Raw genomic sequence first — 17973 nt, 5'->3', positions numbered from 1 at the left:
TCAATCACGGGCGATAGATATGAAGCAAGGCTTTAGCCATGGAGCAACTACAAGGGTCCAACCGTGAGAGGCTCTTACTCATGTGGCTGGCTTAGCTATGGGCCAAGGCTCTAGTCATCAGGTTGGGCTTCAACCAGAAGACAAAACTTTCCTCACGGGACTTCGGTCACACTTTAGGATTGTACCACTCCCTGGGGTCACATGCTCTGATGTCCCTCACTTCTTCCCACCTCACCTCGAACGTCCCGCAGTGGGTATGGGAAATCAAGTCGCTCTACTGCTGACAAGGCTCCCAGGTAATCAGCAGCGCTCTGGGCATCGGGGAAGCAGTGGTCATTCTCGGGTGACTGCAGGCAGAGCCGATTGTCAATCTCCAGCATCACTACAGAGCTGTGGGAACAGAGCAAAGGTACCCAAAGGCTCAGCAGTTGTTTACAGCATCCTAGACACCAAACCTCAGAAAGCCACCTCCGTCTCCACACCACCCGCCCAACTCTCAGCTGGTATCCAACCCCACTGTCTCTCCCAACAGGTCTTGTTGACCACCAGGGTCCCAAAGCTGTGAATCTAATAGGGTCTTTGTTCACCCTAGTGGAAACTAGATGTAGCCCTTTGCTGGGACATTGCAGCCATATCTCAGCTCCTCTAAAAGCTTACTTTTCTCCTCTGTTTCCTGTGGTGCCGGAAAAGAACTCAGAGCCTTGAATTTGCAAGGCAGGTACTCCACCACTGAGCCACCGGCTCTAATACCCATCGACCCTTAGGATTCCTTCATTCATTTCCTTCTCTCCTGCTTCCCTGAGTCTCCCTTCTTTCCCTCCAATGATCTTCCATACCCAGTTGTCTTGTCTTCAGCCCTCATCTCCCAGGGTTCCTCCCCAAACCTCAGGACCCCTAAGAATAGCAAGATCCAGCATAGCCCCTGCTTTCACCCTGTGTCCTCAACACTGAGCCACTTTAGCCAAGAAAGGGCACATGCACCACATCACCCATCTCCCCCATTCTGGCTGCATCCAATCAGAACGTGCAAACCACAGCATCTCTGAAATCCAGCCCTCCTTTTGGGGGTCAGCCCAAACCTCAGCAAATGCCCCTCCCACTTCCAATCCCCCCTGTCTGGTCACCAGGGGCTAGTTCTGCAACTTTCATGAGATGGAGGAGGGTAGGAGGCATAGAGAAAGTATGTATATCAGAGATATAGTATATATCTATAATCCTAGTACTTTGGAGGGCTGAGATGGGCCGACCATGAGTTCAAAGCCAACTTCCTACATGGAAGTTTCCAGGCCAGAGCCTATAAAACACAAAACAAAATAAAGCAAACTAAAATAAGGGGGGAAAATGTCTGCGAAACAGCTCAGCAGGCAAAGTGCTTACCATGCAAGCCTGACAACCAGGTTTGAAGCACTAAGCACTCACATAAAGATGCAAAGAGAACTGAGTCCACAAAATAGTCCTCTAACCTCTGCATGCATGCAGTGGCTGGAGTGTCACGGCTCTTGGGAACGCACACACATCATATACACGATAAGGAATACTTTTTAATTGAAGTTATTTTGAAGTCCACACATGCCTTTAACTGCTCTAGAAACAACCTGCCTGGAGGCAGTAGCACCAGATCCGCAGTGCCATTTTGAACCGCCACCCCCACACTCCCACCAGGTAGCCTCCCTACTCCCCCCCCCCCCCAAGACACATTCACATCTGAAGGCATTTCTCATTGTTACCACTAGGAGGTGTTGTCATCTGCATTTGAAGGGTAAAACCCTAGCACTGCAGCTGGGTTCCCTGTAGTGTACACAAGATAAACATGACCCACAAAAAACAGAAAAAAAAAAAAACTCACAGACACTTAAAAACCCGTGCAAGGGCTGGAGAGATGGCTCAGAAGTTAAGAGCACTGGCTGCTCTTCCAGAGATCCTGAGTTCAATTCCCAGCAACCACATGAAGACTCACAACCATATATGAGATCTGGTGCCCTCTTCTGGTGTACAGGTATACATAGAGGCATAATGCTATATATAAATAGATAAATAAATCTTTAAAAGTAAAGAAAAGAAAAACCTGTAGAAGACGTATTGCCAAGGAGCGCTCTCAATTAAGAAGGGTGAAATGCAAGGTCTAGATCATCGGCGCCCTGCCCACTGTACCCAGCCTTGGGCTACAGTCACTCACCCAATCACCTCGGGACCCAGTTCGCGCCGGACACGGGACTCGGAGCCAGAGCTTGGCCGGTGGTAGGGGAAGACCATGGCCTGGCCACGAGCATCCAGGCGGAAGCGCAGCGAGGTGCGTAAAATAGCGCTGAGTCGCTGTAGGAAGTCAGCGCTGGAACGCAACAACTCTTCAGGGGGCAGAAGAACCGTGAGGACTAGAACCCCTCGGGCCAGAAGGGCCGGGACCTCGCTGGCACAGTCCAGTCCATCCCAGCCACACTCCTCAGTATTGCAGCCCTGGTCACAGCGGCCATCTGCAAAGTGGTCGGCACAGTACTTCTCATACACCGGGCTGGAGGCAGAGAACACACGATCAGGGATTCCCTCAGACACCTAAATGCACACATAGCAAAGAGCACTACTGCACAGTGCTTGCACAGGAGGCTCGAATGACCTTCCATACGTCAGACTTTCTGTAAATGCAGCTGCTGGTTGCATAACCACAGGTTCTGTGTTCCTAATTCGAAATACTTGGGACCAAAGCTATTTCAGAGTTTAATTTATTACTTAAATGTATTAATTTGGGTTTTAAACTATTTGCATATTTTCTTAAATATTATATATGCATAAATTATCTTTCAATACATATCGTTTTAAGATAAGATCTCATGTATCTCAGGCTGGCCTCAAACTCCCTATGTTAGCCAGGCATGCTGGCACACACCTCTAATCCCAGTACTCTAGGCAGAGGCAGGGGTGTTTCAGGGCCAGCCTGGGCTACATAGCCAATTCCAGGCCAGGCAGGGCTACATAGTAAAACCCTAACCCTATTAAATAAAAAAAAGAAAGAAAAACTATGTAGCTGAGGGTGATCATGAACTGTCCTCCTGCCTCCACCAGCTGAGTGCCGGGATCACAAGCATACATCACCGCTCACAGGTTAGCTGGTGCTTGAGACAAAACCCAGGACTCTGTGTATGTTAGGCAAGCATTCTACCAACTGAGCTACACCCCCAGCCTTCTATACATAATTTATGTAAGGCACCTCATGAATAATGTCCAAGCCTAAACACAAAAGCCCACATAGCCCAAAAGTAACTCTATACCTCTAATGTGCCTGAGTTTTGGGGTTGTTTTATCCCCTGGGGATGAAACCAAGGGCCTCATGCCATCTAGGCAGTGCTCTGCCACTGAACTACATCCCAACATGAATTTTGACTGCAATTTATCAATGAGGTAAAGGATGGAATTTTCCACTGTGCCATCACTCCACACAGTTCGGGGTTCCGGGTTTGGGATCAGGGATGTTCAACCAGTATCAATGCATTGACTATTAATTGAGCACCTGCTACATGCTACCATAGATACCAAGATCCCACCCACAATTCCTTGCCCCAGAAAAACTGGCATCCCTGTGGGTGGAGAGAGATGTCATAGGAGACAGGTGAGGAGAATATACAACATTCTAATTAGATGACAATAAATGGTTAATATAAATGTATATGTGGCAGTGTTTGGAATTAAATACTAGGAAGTAGTTCACAATGTAGATAACACCATCTAAGCAAAGGTTTGAAGAAGGTGGGAGGAACTGCTTCAGGGAAAAACAATTCAGCCAGTAGGAGTAAGCACAGCATCCCCACTGAAGAGCAAGCATGGGACATCTGAGGCGGTCGGGATAACTGAAGGGCTTGGGAAGGTTGGAATGGAAGATGATTAAGAGACGAAGGCAGGAGGGGCATTCCAGACAAACAGAGGGACACACGAACGGATGCAGGGATGTAGAACTATTGGATGGAGAGGGACAAGCAAGGAGATGCGACAGACAGGGGTACAAGGAGATGGAAGGCACACGGAGGGAGACAGAGGATCCACGGGACAGGAGGATGGCCATTAGAGGCATATGAATGAACAAATGTGGCACAAAGACGGGCAGACAGATGGCACACAGAACAGACCAGCAGACGGATGGATGGACAAGCCAAAGTACAGATAGCTGAGCATACAGACAGCCTCAGGGCCCACAGGGTAGAAGGAGAGGGCAGATTCCTGCGAGTGGGTTCTCTGACCGCCACACGCACACACACTAAAAAAGAAAGTGTAACGTTTTGGTTTGAGGCAAGCTCTCACCATGTAGCCCTGTTTGGCCTGAAACTCACTACATAGAGACCAACCTGGCCTCGAATTCATATAGAGACCTGCCTGCCTCTGCTACGCAGGTCCTGGGATTAAAGGTGTGAGCCACTATACCCAGCTTAATTTTTAAAATTTTAAGAAAGACAGATTAAAAAGTCGTAAGTATAGACAGATGGAATGTGTGACTTCAGGCAGGCAGAAACAAACGGGTGAGATGTGTAGAGGGAAATACAAATGGTCAAAGATGAGGCACACAGGTAAATGGAACCCCAGACAGTGGCAGCTGTGAAAAACGAAGAAACAGCTCCATCAGACAGTCCAAAAACGGACTTGCAGGAAAACTGGGTCAGATGTGACTCACTGACAGACAGTGCAGCAATTCAGATGGGCAGGGGGACAGAGTTATGAGCTCACTTGCAGGTGCGTTCGCGGCCACCAGCATAGCAGTCAAAGTTGTCATAGAGGCAGGCTGGGGAGCTGCAGGCTGGGTCACACCGGCTGTTGTTGAAGAGACGCCAGCACTGCAGTGCCTCGCACTGCCGCCAGGGGTCGTCCACGTTCAGCGAGCAGTCTCCGCCGTCCCAGCCACAACCCGGGGTGTTGCACTCGCGATCGCAATTCTGGTCCCCTCTCTTGGCCTGGCAGGCGGCTCTCGGGCACCGTGGCTCCTCGGGGATTTCAGAGGCTGTAGATGGAGTCTCGCAACGCGGGCCAGTCCAGCCCGGAGCACATACACAGCGGAAGAAAGGGACGATCTGCACAGGCAGGCATGAACCCCCATGCAGACAAGTGGAAGCTGTGCAGCTGGCGTTAGTAGTGCCTGAGGGTGACGCTCTAGAGACCCGGCAGAAGGGACCGGACAGCCCAGGAGGACAAGCACAGCGTGGCCCACGGGCGGTCTGCTGGCATGGGATACCCATCGGACACTGCAGTTCTCGGCAGGAGCGTGCTATCCTCTCACAACGCAGACCCCAGAACGGCTATTGATGGGATGAGGGAATCAAAAGGGAAAAAATGATAATGAGAAGAAAAGAGCAGGAGGGTGGAAAAGAGAGAAGAGTGAATGTCAAGATTTTAGAAACGATAACCCACCCTCCCTCCCTCCCTCCTTCCCTCCCTCTCCCAACCTCTCCAAGTTCAGCGACCTCCCCTTTTCTCTAAGGACCTCAGGACCCCCAGGAAGCCACAGGAATGACCCCCAGGAAGCCACAACTTCACTAAGTTACTCTCCAAACCATAATTCAGCATCTCTCAGAATCCTTTTGCCTTCCACTTTTCCCTTATAGACCATACCCTTCCCTGAGGCCATGCCCCCTTCTCCTTCCCCAAGAGCCTCCACCCGGGCCACTCACACCTACCTGGACACAGTGACAGGTGAAGGTCAGCCCACCTCCAGGGCCTGAGCTGGGATGGCACTGGCCTCCATGCTGACACGGTTGGGACTCGCAAGGGGACAGGGCAGTCTGACAGCGAGGCCCTGTGAAGCCAGGATGGCAGAGGCAGCGGAAGTGCCCACCCGGATCTTGTAGGCAGTCCCGGGTGTGAGCTGCATGGCAGGCACCTGGGCGGCACTCATTGATGTCCGCCTCACAGTGCAAACCCGTGTATCCGGGGGGACAGTTACAGCGGAAGCCACCCACCAGGTCCACACAGGTACCGTTGTGTAGACACCGCAGGCCCGAATCCAAGGATGGGCCTGGACCACAGTCGTCCTCATTGATCTCACAGAGCACTCCTGGGAATGGGAGAGTGGTCAGTGGGGAGTGGAAACAGCCTCTCAGCCTGTCCCTAACCCTGGCCTCGACATACCGAGTGTGCCAGGGGGACAGGAACAGAGATAGCGGGCCACGAGATCAATACAGGAGCCTCCATGCTGGCAGGGCTGGGAGGCACACTCATCCACATCGTCCTCACAACTGTCACCAGAATAGCCAGCAGGACACTGTAGTGGGGCAAGAAAGGAAGTCAGTCAGATCGAGGGGACACAGACATGCCTAGGCATACCTGTGAACACAGAAGCCCAGGACAAAAGGACACATGTAGACATCCAATATACAGCCAATACAGAGGGGAGACTTACCCAGTACAAGGAAACACACTGTGCTTTTTTTGTTTTGGTTTGGTTTTTTGGTTTTTTCTTTTTTTTTTTTTTTTCTTTTTTTGCCAACTTGAACCAAACCTAGACACGTCTGAGAAGGACTCTCACTTGAGAAACTGCCTCCTTCAGATTGGCCTGCAGCATGACTGTCGGGGTATTTTCTCGACTGCTTGATGTGGAGGGACCCAGCCCACTCTGGGTGATCCCATCCCGGGGGGCAGGTGGGCTTGAGCTATATACGAAAGGTGGCTGAGCAATTCAAAGGATGCAAGCCAGTAAGTGATGTCCCTCGGTCTCTGCTCCCATTTCGGCCTGCAGTTTCCTGCCTTGGGCTCCTTCCCTGGTTTCCCTCAATGGCGGATTATAACCTGTGAGTAAACCATTTCCTCCCTCAAGTTGCTTTTGGTCAAAGTGAGATTGTGAAGGCCACCAGCACACTCAGCATACAGGGACATATGTTCATGAAAACACAGGGAACACACCCATCTAGACACAGGCACTCATGCCCACAGAGAAGCACAGAACTGAAGACAGAAACTCACACAAACGTGCCCAAATCCATTCACAAAGACATGAGGGTTAGGAGCTGAAGAAATGGCTCCGTGAGTGAGAGCATTTGCTGCACAAGCATGAAGATTTGAGTTCAAATCCCCAGCACCCACTCAAAGAGCGAGGCGTGGTCTTCTGTGTCTGTAACTCAGGTGCCAGGGGTAGAGACAGGAGGAATGCTGGGGCACTGCTACCAGCCTAACTTCAGGTGCTGTGAGAGAACCTCAAAGGAATAAAGCACAGTAACAGAGGAAGACGCCTGTTGTCTTCCTCAGGCTTCTGAGCACACTACTGTTGTACCCCCAGTGCACACACACACACACACAGACACTTACCCACAGAGAGATAAAGACTGCTAGGTCTGGCTGCACTCTCCTCTAATCCCAGCACTCAGGAGGCAGATAGATCTCTAATAGCTCAAGTGCAGCCAGAGTTACATAGTGAAGGTGTTGAAGAAGGAGGAGGAGACACACAGCCAGGTATGGTGGCGAATGTCTTTAATCCAGCCAGAGGCAGCTGGATCTCTATGAGGCCAGTCTGGACTATATAGCAAAATCCAGGATAGCCAGGGCTACATGGCAGACTGTGTCTCAAAAACTAACTAAACTGGAAAAAAATTCTGGGCGGTGGTGGCGCACGCCTTTAATCCCAGCACTCAGGAGGCAGAGGCAGGCGGATCTCTGAGAGCTCAAGGCCAGACTGGTCTACAAGAGCTAGGTCCAGGACAGGCTCCAAAGCTACAGAGAAACCTTGCCTCGAAAAAAACAAAAAAACAAAAACAAAAAAAAAAAACAAAAAACAAAAACGTACAAACCAGACATGCGGACTAGGGATGAATCTCAGTGGTAGAGTTCTCACCTCCACGCATGAAGCATTCCTGTTCCCCCACCAGGAAAAAGAAACACACCATGCATGATTAGCTTCTCTTCCCTCTCCCTGGGATGCACACTTACCTCACACACATAGCCCCCCATGTAACCACGACAGGTGCCCCCATGGTGGCAGGGCTGGGCTGTGCAGGGGTCCACTTCCTGTTCACAGTGACTACCAGTGCGGCCCTCTGGACACATACAGTAGTGGGCGTGGTCCTTGTCTACACACTGCCCACCTGCCTGACACAGCTGCTCCAACTGTACCCCTGAGGAGCAGAAAGTGACGTCGGGTGTGAGGCAGCCATGTACCCTTCCCTCTTCCGGCCCACATCACACAATCCAGCAACCCTGCTGTCTTACCCACATTCCAGAGGGCTGTCAGGCAGTTTGTCAACTGGCCTGGTCTCTTTCCATAATATCCAACTTTGATGCCCATGCAGGCTCAGTCACACACACACACACACACACACACACACACACACACACAGCATCCCAGCTGTCTCCCCATCCTGGCCAACTATACCACAGCCACACACATACTGGGCCACACACCTCATTAGATCCACATGCTATGTGACCCCATCGTTCGACTAATACTAGCAAGAGATATGCACCATCTTTCAGCCTCACACACCCGACACATGCTGTCCCTCACCCATCTGGGCTGCAGCCTCTTTGCAGGGTAGACTTTTTATGTCACACAGGCGGCCACTCCACCCGGGGGGACAAATGCAGTAGGCCCCAGTCTGGACACAGCGACCCCCATTCTGACAGGGTGACTGGCTGCACCAGTCCACCAGGTTCTGCAAAAGAAGCCCTCAAGGTCAGCACTGGGAGAGACCCTAGAATCAAGGTGGGCTTCTCCCTTCAGGATGCCCCACAGGCCCCACCTGGTTTCTGGACTCTTTCCCCCAAAGACCTTAGCCACCACCCACCTGACACAGATTCCCAGTGAAGCCCTCCCGGCAGGTGCAATGAAACCCTGGGTGGGTGGGGTTGCAGACGCCCCCATGCAGACAGGGCCGGGAGAGGCAGGGGTCGGTCTCATATTGGCAGTGGGTGCCCGTGTAGCCAGGGTGACACAGACAGCTGAAGGAGTTAACGTCATCCACGCAGGTTCCTCCATTGAAGCAGGAACTGGAGATTAAGACAAGGGGGGTCAAGCTCCACCACCTTGAAGCCCACCCTGCCCCTCCTAGAATCAAGTGTTTTCCAATGTCTGATCCTCACTGTCCCCAGCAAGCTATAGTTCTGTAGAGATTTCACCTGGCCCGCCACCTATGGATCCTATCCCAGTACCTATGGATCCTGTCCCAGTCTGGGCCTTGCAAGGACTGGAGTCTGTGACTTCCATCCAGCCTTGCCTTTTCCTCAGATAAGCGCCATCAACATCAAAGCCCTCAGACAGATGCCAGGTCGGGAAGCCCTCCCTGGTCCCCATTTTGTCACAGGCCCCACACACCTGGGGCTGCAGTCTGGCAGATCATTCTCACAGTGGAAGCCTCCATAGCCAGGTGGACAGGCACAGGTGAAGGAGGCCACGTGATCAGTACAGGTGCCAGGGCCACAGGGATTGCTCAGACACTCATCCACATCCCGAGCACAGGTAGGACCAGCAAAACCAGTGAGGCAAGAGCAGGTAAAGGAGGCCACGCCGTCCTGGCAGGAACCACCATTGAGGCATGGATCTGCAGTGAGGGGGAAGGAAGTCTGGTCATTCCCTTTGCCAACATCAGCCCGCCCTGACCCAACTACACTTCACAGGAGAAAACTCAGGAAGAAGCCAGATTCAACACAGAGGGGACACTGTTTTTTGTCTGGAGTTCAATATGCAATAGGCTGGCCTTGAACTCAGAGATGAGACTGCATTCTGCCTTCTGAGTGCAGAAATTAAAGGCATGTACCACCACTCATGGCCCAGACAGACACTCTTGTTCAGAGATAAAAGTTTGCTCCCTTTTGTGAGCAAACCTCTTCCTACAAGTTGTCTTCTGACCTCCACATGAATGCTATACACGTGTGCAATACATACACAAATACATAAATGTAAAAAAAAATGTTTTTAAATCTCCTTTGGAGGAGGAGTAGATGGGGAGGAACAATTAAGGTTGGGAGTGGAGTCCTGGGAAGAGAAGAGGGAGGGAGAGGAAACTGTGTTTGGGCTGGAAAAAATTAATTAATTGGGAAAAGTAAAATTTCAAAAATCCCCTGTGAGTTATAAAGCTGGCCCTACCTATCCTGAAATTCAGAATCTGTTATGAAATATTCCTTTACACTGTGTGAAGATGTGTCACTGTGATTGGTTTAATAAAGAGCCAAACGGCCATTAGCTAGGCAGGAAGAGGTTAGGCGGGACTCCTGGGGACAGAGAGCTCTGGGAAGAAGAAAGATGAGGTCACCAGCCAGACACAGAGAAAGAAAAAGCAGTCAGACACATACTCTGTATAGGCAATACAGAGTAAAAGTAACCTAGCTGCGTAAAAGGATACAGATTAAAAGATATGGATTAATTTAAGTTGTAAGAACTAGCTAGAAGCAAGCCTAAGCTAAGGTCAATCTTTCATAATTAATAATGTCCCCAAAGAAAAATCTGCTTACAAAAATCCGCAGGTTCAACCAGCAGAGGAAAGGGTGAAAATCAGAGATCACACAAAGGCTGCACATGAAAACTTTCCTCTCATTATCCCCTAAGCAACAGAGCATAGGAAACACACGCATGACATCTGCACTGTGCTTAGTGCTTAGGCTGTCCAGAGAGTCCAGGAAGGTGGTTCAGCCAGTAAAGATGCCTGCCACACATGACTTGACCACCTGAGTCCAATCCCCAGGACCCACACGGTAGGAGATAACCAACCCCTAGCTATCTTGTGGCCTCCACACATGCAACTTAACATGTGTGTACACGAACACAAACACACCATACACACAATAATAAAATTTAAATTAAAAATTAAGTCTAAGTTGGTGAGATGGCTCAGCATGAACAAGGCACCTGCCACCAAGCCCAATATCCTAAATCAGAGCCCCAGGTCCCTCAAGGTGGAAGAACAGAAGCCCCAAAAACTGTCCTCTGACCTCTACATGTGGCACATACATACCCACACACATACACACAATAATAAGTAAATGTAAAAACATTTAAATAAAAAGTAAGATATCTAGAGATGACTGAAAGTCTCTTGTATGTAGAGGTTATTTGCAAACATTAATCCATTTTAAAATAAGGGGCTGGAGTACCCATAGAGTCTGGCATCCCTGGAAGCTCTGGGGCCAATCTCACAGTACCAAGGAACTCATGTACTTCTACTGCCTACTCAGATTTGTGAGCTCAGCGCAGGCTTGTGTGAACAGGGTAGCCATTACCGGCCATGAGGCTAATGGGCCCTTGATATTGCTGCCAGTTCAAATTTAAAAAGCTGCAGATGTAAAATACATTTAGCAGATTTAAATTTTCAAAGGCTGATCTGTGGAAATTAAGATATTTTTCTTTTTTATTTGTTTTTTGTTTTGGTTTGGTTTTTCGTTTGTTTGTTTGTTTCTCTGTGTAGCTCTGACTGTCCTGGAACTCACTCTGTAGACCAGGGTTGGCCTCAAACTCACAGAGATCTGCCTGCCTCTGTCTCACAAGTGCTGGGATTAAAGGCATGTGCCAGTCACCACTGCCCAAAAATATTTTCTATATTGGCTTAAGTAAAACATTTTTTAAACTTTTTATAACATTTTTGTAATTTTTTATTATTACTTTGTGTGTGTGCATGTGTGTGTGCGCATGTGCACGTGTGTATACACATGGTATTTGTGTAGAGAGGATTGAACTCGGGTCATCAGGCTTAGCAGCAAGCCCCTTTACCTGCAGAGCCATCTCACCAGTCCAATATTTATTCAGCAGTGCTGCAGATGGAACTAAGGCCATTATGCATGAGGATACAGCAACACGGTGCCAGGCACATAATATGGTTTGATGGGTGGGTTCCCTGGGGAAGCACCCCCATGGCTCCCTACACTTACTGGGGTCACAGTCGTCAATGTCCTGATCACAGAAAGGGCCAGTGTATCCCCCATGGCAGATACACCTGAAGCTCCCAGGCAGGTTGGTGCAGGTACCATGGGGGCCACAGGGGGAGGCACCAGCACACTCGTCCACATCCTGCTGGCACCGAGAGCCTGGAGGTGAGAGGGGAAGTAATTAAGTTAGAGGGGTAAAGTGGGGTGTGAGGGGGGCCTGCAGCTCAAGAATCCGCAGGCTGAGACAGGAAATGGCCATCAAACCTCAGGCACTCCAGCATTCTCAGCCCCAGATGGCTCCCTCTTATCTTGAGCTGACTCCCAAGGGCTGTGAATGTCTAGATCCAACTATTTTCCCAGAAGGAAGGACCTTCAAAGGCAGAGCAGGGGTGGGTCCCATTTGGCTTCCCAGAGGAGCAGGAAAATAAGGAAGAGGGAAAGGAGGAGGAAGGAAAAAGAGGTAGAAAGGGAGGAAGAGAGAAAAGAGAAGAAGGGGGACACTGGTATACCTTGCCAGCCTGGGGGACAGGAACAGACAGTCAGCTGGCCAGAGTCAGACTCACAGTGGCCTCCATGCTCACAGAGGCTTGGAGTACAGGGGGACAGCACCTCACACTGACGGCCTGTAGAGAACCAGCAAGATTTAGATAGTCTTGAAAGACTTACTGCTCCCGTCCCCCCAGCCATGGAGTCCCACCCTGATATCCAGAAAAGACCAAAAAAGAAAGAAAGAAAAGAAGGAAGGAAGGAAGGAAGGAAGGAAAGAAGGAAGGAAGGAAGGAAGGAAGGAAGGAAGGAAGGAAGAAGGAAGGAAGGAAAGGAAGAAAGAAGGAAAGGAAGAAAGAAGAAAGGAAAAGGAAAATGAAGAGGGGTTGGAGAGATGATTCAGTATTTAAGCACACCTCGCGCATACAGAAACACACAGGGCGGAGGGCCGCGGGGTCGGGTGCGGGGACAAAGCTTTAAAAGAGTAGAAAGGAAACATGAGAAACAAGGGTATCAGGGGCTCTGAGGAGGAAGGTAGGGAGACACACCCTGAAATCCAGGGGGACAGGTACAGTGGAAGCCTCTTCCATCACTGGTACAGGTGCCGCCAGCCTGGCAGGGCTGGGACTCACAGGCATCTGGAGCCAGGCTCTGGCTGCAGCGGGGGCCACTCCAACCAGGCTCACACACACAGCGGAACCTGGTGGGGGAGGCAGTCAGGGGTGGCAGGTGACCAGAGAGACAGCAGAAGAGGGGTCCAGCGTTGGGGAGGGGCCTCACCCGCCAGATGCATCGTGGCAGACTCCATGACTGCAGGGCTTGTGCGCACAGGGATGATTCGCAGGCAGGCAGAGAGGAGGCAGGGAGCCAGGTGGGCAGAGGCAACGGAAGCCGTTTTCCCCGTCCACACAGGAGCCACCCTCTCCACAAGGGCTGGATGCACACTCGTTAATCTCCACATTGCAGAGAGGCCCTGGGAAGCATACAGGCAACTTCGTCCCAGAACCAAGACAGTGGTGCCGACTGAGGGAGAGGGACACTTTGTTCTGTATCACATAGCTGCATCCCCACGTGGGGCCCACATTCTGATGACAGGGTGAGAACCTCAAACCAATAAGTGAGCAAGCTCAGGATGCCACGAGTAGGTGTGCGCTCTCTCTCTCTCTCTCTCTCTCTCTCTCTCTCTCTCTCTCTCTCTCTCTCTCTGCCAGCCTCCCTTCCTCCCTCCCTCTCTCCATCATCTCTCCTTTCTTTTCCTGCTTTTTAGAAAGTTTATTGTTTATTTATTATTTATTTATTTCATGTGAGTGTTTGTATGTACATTAGTGCACCATGGTGTGCGCCCAGTGCCCATGAAAGTCAGCAGAGGGCATTAGATTCCCAGAACTGGAGCAACAAGCAGTTGTGAAACACATTGAACATGGGAGAAATAGAACTGGTGTCTACATAGAGCCGTCTATGTTCTAGGGTATTTGATACAGGAAGGTACTCTGCAAGTTACCAAAGGAGAAACAAGAACACCAACCCAAAGCCTAATGGTGGTGCCACAAACATGAGGCAGAGGCAGGTGGATCTCTGAGTTTGAGGCCAGCCTGGTCTACAACTACAAGAGCTAGTTCCAGGACAGGATCCAAAGCTATAGAGAAACCCTGTCGGAGAGAGAGAGAGAGAGAGAGAGAGAGAGAGAGAGAGAGAGAGAGAGAGAGAGAGAGAGAGAGAGAGAGAAAGAGAGAGCACCAACCCAGCCACAAACCCTTTGATCTAATGGTGTCCTGCCTCCAAGACCTGCTAGTGTAAAGGAGCCCCTTAGCTTGTGGGAGTAACCAATCAATATACCAGCCAACATCTGATTTGACTTAAGGCCCACTCAAGATGAAACCCATACCCGACATTTGCCTCAGAAGCCAAGAACCTGAGACTAGATAGCCCTGGGACCTATGATACAACCAAATACTACTAATCTTAAGAGAAAAAGTGGTGATCAAATGGCTCCTAATGACATTCTGCTACATTCGTAGATCAGTGCCTTGCTCATCATCAGAGAAGCTTCCTCCTGCAGCAGATAGGAGCATACGAAGAACCACAGCCATTGTGCAGAGTGAGAGGCCTGGGAAAACTCAGCCCTAGATGGATGGGGTATCTCCATCAAATCCCTCTCCTCGGGGCTCAGGAAATCCTGAGGAAGAGGAGGCAGGAGAGTGGAAACCAGAGGGTATGGAGGACACGAAGAAAACAAGGCCCTCTAAATCAACATGTTCAAAGCTCATATGAACCCACAGAGACAGGGACAGTATGCACATGCCTACACGGGCCTGAACCAAGTTTTCTGCATATATATTATAGTCTCCAGTTTATGTTTTCTGGGATTCCTGAGTGTGTGGATGAGTGGCTCTCTGATTCTTTTTATTGTTGTGGTCATTGTTTTGGTTTTTTTTTTTTTTTTTTTTTTTTTACGAGACAGGGTTTCTCTGTGTAGCCCTGACTGTCCTGGAACTAGCTCTGTAGACCAGGCTGGCCTTGAACTCACAGAGATCCTCCTGCCTCTTCCTCTCAAGTGCTGGGCTTAAGGGCATGTGCCACCACCACCCAATGGGTCTCTGATCCTTGTGTCTTCTCCTTCTGGTTTTGTTTTATCACTCCAATGTGTTGGTTTTGTCTTATTTAATTACATTTTATTTTATATTTAAAAAACAAAAACAACGGGCGGTGGTGGCGCACGCCTTTAATCCCAGCACTCAGGAGGCAGAGGCAGGCGGATCTCTGTGAGTTCGAGACCAGCCTGGTCTACAAGAGCTAGCTCCAGGATAGGCTCTAAAGCGGCAGAGAAACCCTGTCTCGAAAAACCAAAAAAAAAAAAAAAAAACCAAGAAGTTATGAGCTAGCATGTGGGCACTGGGAACTGAACCCCAGTTCTCTACTAGAGCAGCAGAGCCAGCTCTCCAGCACTCTCTGTGGTGTTTTACTGTGAAATGTGATTTTGCCATGTAGCCCTGGCTGGCCTAGTGCTCACTATGAAGCTCAGGCTAGCCTCAAACTTGCACCAAGGCTACCTTTGCCTCCCGAGTATTGTGGTGACAGGCGTACATCATCACGTCTGGCTCTAGGAAATCTTGTGTGTGTGCAAATAAAGGGAAGAAGGGGATGACAAAATGGTTCACAAGGGAAAAAAAGGCTTGCTACCATGACTGAGTTGGATCCCTAAAACCTATATAGTGGGAGAGACCTGACTCTACCAAGTTGTCCTGTGAACTTCACACATACACAAACAAATAAAATGTAATTTTTTAAAAATAAAGGTGGGGGGAAGCCCACCCATAAGACACTGGAGCTTAATCCTTATGCTACAAGGCCCTCCCCACTCCATGGCAGCCATCTGCCCACCTGTGAAGCCCGGCTGACAGACGCAATCATAGCGGTTGATGCCATCGTGGCAGACTCCAAAGGTACAGGGGTTGCTGGCACAATCATCAATGTTGACTTCGCAGTTTACACCTGCAGGGAGGGGAATAGAGCAGGGAGTCACCACTATTGTCAAGCACCACTTCCAAACTCCTCACCAACACCCACGCACACACCCGATTCCTGTCACAGCTCAGCCCCAAACCCCACCTGTGGTTCCCGGAGGACAGCGGCAGAGGTACTTGTCCACCAAGTCTAGGCATTTGCCACCGTAGCGGCAGGGCTGGCTGCGACACTCATCCACCTGGCTCTCACAGCGTGTGCCCGTGTATCCTGGGGCACAGGCACATGAGAAGCTAGCGATGCCGTCGACACAGCGCCCGTGGTGGCAGGGGTCCGGAGAGCAGTCGTCCACATTTCGCTCACACAGGGTGCCCTCAAAGCCTGCGAGGACAGGAGGGTACCCACTTGTCCATGGCTATAGTCTCAACCCAATTCTAGCTCGGGTGTCAGGCCCCGCTCCTTCTCCCTCCCATTCCACCCAGCTCCAAGTGCCACCCCCGACCCAGAAGCCCCCTCTTTAAATCCCACTGCCAGCTGCACCCTGAATCCTGCCCAGAACACTGCCTACCTCCATCATCAGCTATGCATCGGGTGTCACTGGCCCTGCCCTGGCCTCGTTGAAACCCTCCTCTGAGGCTGTCCCTAATTCTGTTATTGGTCCTTGACACCCAGCAGCCCACCAGCACACCTTGTGATTCTTGCCACAGTTTCATGGTCCACACTCACCCTCTGCACAGCGACACTCATAGCCATCGGGCTGGTCCACACACTTGGCGCCATTCCGGCAGGGAGTGCTTGCACATTCGTCCACGTCCAGCTGGCACGTGGACCCACTGAATCCTGGGAGTAAGGAGTGAAGAAAGATGACATTCATAATCAAAGCAGGCTCCCTGCCTTCGTTGAGTGGGAAAACCCCCCTTTGCTTTGTTTTAAATTAATTTCGGTGTACTCAAGGCCAGGGAGACATCCCAGAGGAGAAAGGCTTTGCCAGTGAAGCCTGACCACCTGAGTTCGATTCCCAAGACCCATATAGTGGAAGAAAAGAAACCACCTACACAAAAAAGTAATTAATTAACTAATTACTTTAAGTTTCAATGTGTCATAACCTGCCACACCGGGCTCCCTGCCCCGGGATCCTCACCAGAGGGGCAGGTGCAGCTGAAGCCATTGACACGATCCTTGCAGACGCCACCATTGACACACGGGCTGCTCTGACATTCATCTATGTCCACTTCACAGTAGGTCCCTGTGAAGCCTGAAAGGGGATGGGATGAGGCATGGGAAGTTCCCCTCAGGGGTCTTTTTCTCTTTAGTTTCAGGGCTTTGATTTTGTTGTTGTTTCGTTGAGACAGGTTCCTTCTGCATACCTTGAGCTAGCCTGCAACTAATGGTCCTCCTGCTTCAGATACCCAAATGCTGGGATTACAGGCGTCCACGAGCACAAACTCAGATTTAGTTTCAAACAACTGAACCCTCACCTAACTGTGGTCTCATGTGGACCAAGGTTGATGAAGCTTCCCCTCCAATATCATCTGGCAAAATTCTGCTCTGGTCCTGCTCCTACCTTATCCAGGGTCACAGGGTTTTACCCTAAAGACACAGAACTCGCTCCCTCTCTCCAGCCAGGAAGTTTTACTTTAAACCTAGGTTGGGGCCAGTAAGACAGCTCAACAGATGAGGACACTTGTTGCCAAGGCTGACAACTGGACCCCTCACTGTGGAAGGAGAATTGACTCCTGAAAGCTGTCCTGTAATCTCCACACTCACGCTATGCCATGAACTCATCAATGCATGCATTCGTATGTACAGACACATGTGTGCACAAGCACACATACACATGTATAAACGAATGCATTTTTTGAAAGAAATATTGTTACCAGGCACAGTGGCAAACCTTTCAATCCAAATGTTTGGAAAGCAGAGGCAGGTGGATCTCTGTGAGTTCAAGGTCAGCCTGGCAAGTTCCAGACAGGATCTCACTATGTAGCCCTGGCTGACCTGCAATTCCCTATGTACTGAAAGTGTTATAGCTGACTTGAAATGCTGTTTGTTTGTTGTTTGTTTGTTTTTTTGTTTGTTTGTTTGGATGTATGTGTGAGAGAGAAAGGGGTATCCTCAGAGGCCAGAAGAGGGTGGTATATCCCCTGGATTTAGAGGAACAGGCAGTTGCAAACTGCCTCATATGGGTGCTGAGAACCACTCAGTCCT

The 17973-nt window shown here is 50.2% G+C and overlaps 1 protein-coding gene across 1 annotated transcript in view; it reads right to left on the bottom strand.

Annotated features, from left to right (window-relative positions):
• Positions 1 to 17973, bottom strand: part of Notch3 (notch receptor 3) — a 45574-nt gene that overhangs the window by 16526 nt on the left and 11075 nt on the right. Inside the window, exons 9-25 of the mRNA XM_038320442.1 lie at positions 16907 to 17020; positions 16492 to 16605; positions 15913 to 16146; positions 15685 to 15795; positions 13084 to 13276; positions 12852 to 13003; positions 12327 to 12440; positions 11821 to 11976; positions 9275 to 9500; positions 8748 to 8949; positions 8468 to 8615; positions 7894 to 8078; positions 6103 to 6235; positions 5652 to 6028; positions 4708 to 5273; positions 2177 to 2509; positions 236 to 390 (exon numbers count right to left, since the gene is read on the bottom strand). Of these exons, the coding sequence (XP_038176370.1) occupies positions 236 to 390; positions 2177 to 2509; positions 4708 to 5273; positions 5652 to 6028; positions 6103 to 6235; positions 7894 to 8078; positions 8468 to 8615; positions 8748 to 8949; positions 9275 to 9500; positions 11821 to 11976; positions 12327 to 12440; positions 12852 to 13003; positions 13084 to 13276; positions 15685 to 15795; positions 15913 to 16146; positions 16492 to 16605; positions 16907 to 17020 (3513 nt within the window). The remainder of the gene's footprint in view (positions 1 to 235; positions 391 to 2176; positions 2510 to 4707; positions 5274 to 5651; positions 6029 to 6102; positions 6236 to 7893; positions 8079 to 8467; positions 8616 to 8747; positions 8950 to 9274; positions 9501 to 11820; positions 11977 to 12326; positions 12441 to 12851; positions 13004 to 13083; positions 13277 to 15684; positions 15796 to 15912; positions 16147 to 16491; positions 16606 to 16906; positions 17021 to 17973) is intronic.

The sequence above is a fragment of the Arvicola amphibius genome, chromosome 2 (genome assembly GCF_903992535.2).
Source record: "Arvicola amphibius chromosome 2, mArvAmp1.2, whole genome shotgun sequence".
NCBI classification, from domain to species: Eukaryota; Metazoa; Chordata; class Mammalia; order Rodentia; family Cricetidae; genus Arvicola; species Arvicola amphibius.
The sequence above is the reverse complement of the archived record's forward strand: the minus strand, read 5'-3'. Positions and strand labels throughout refer to the sequence as shown.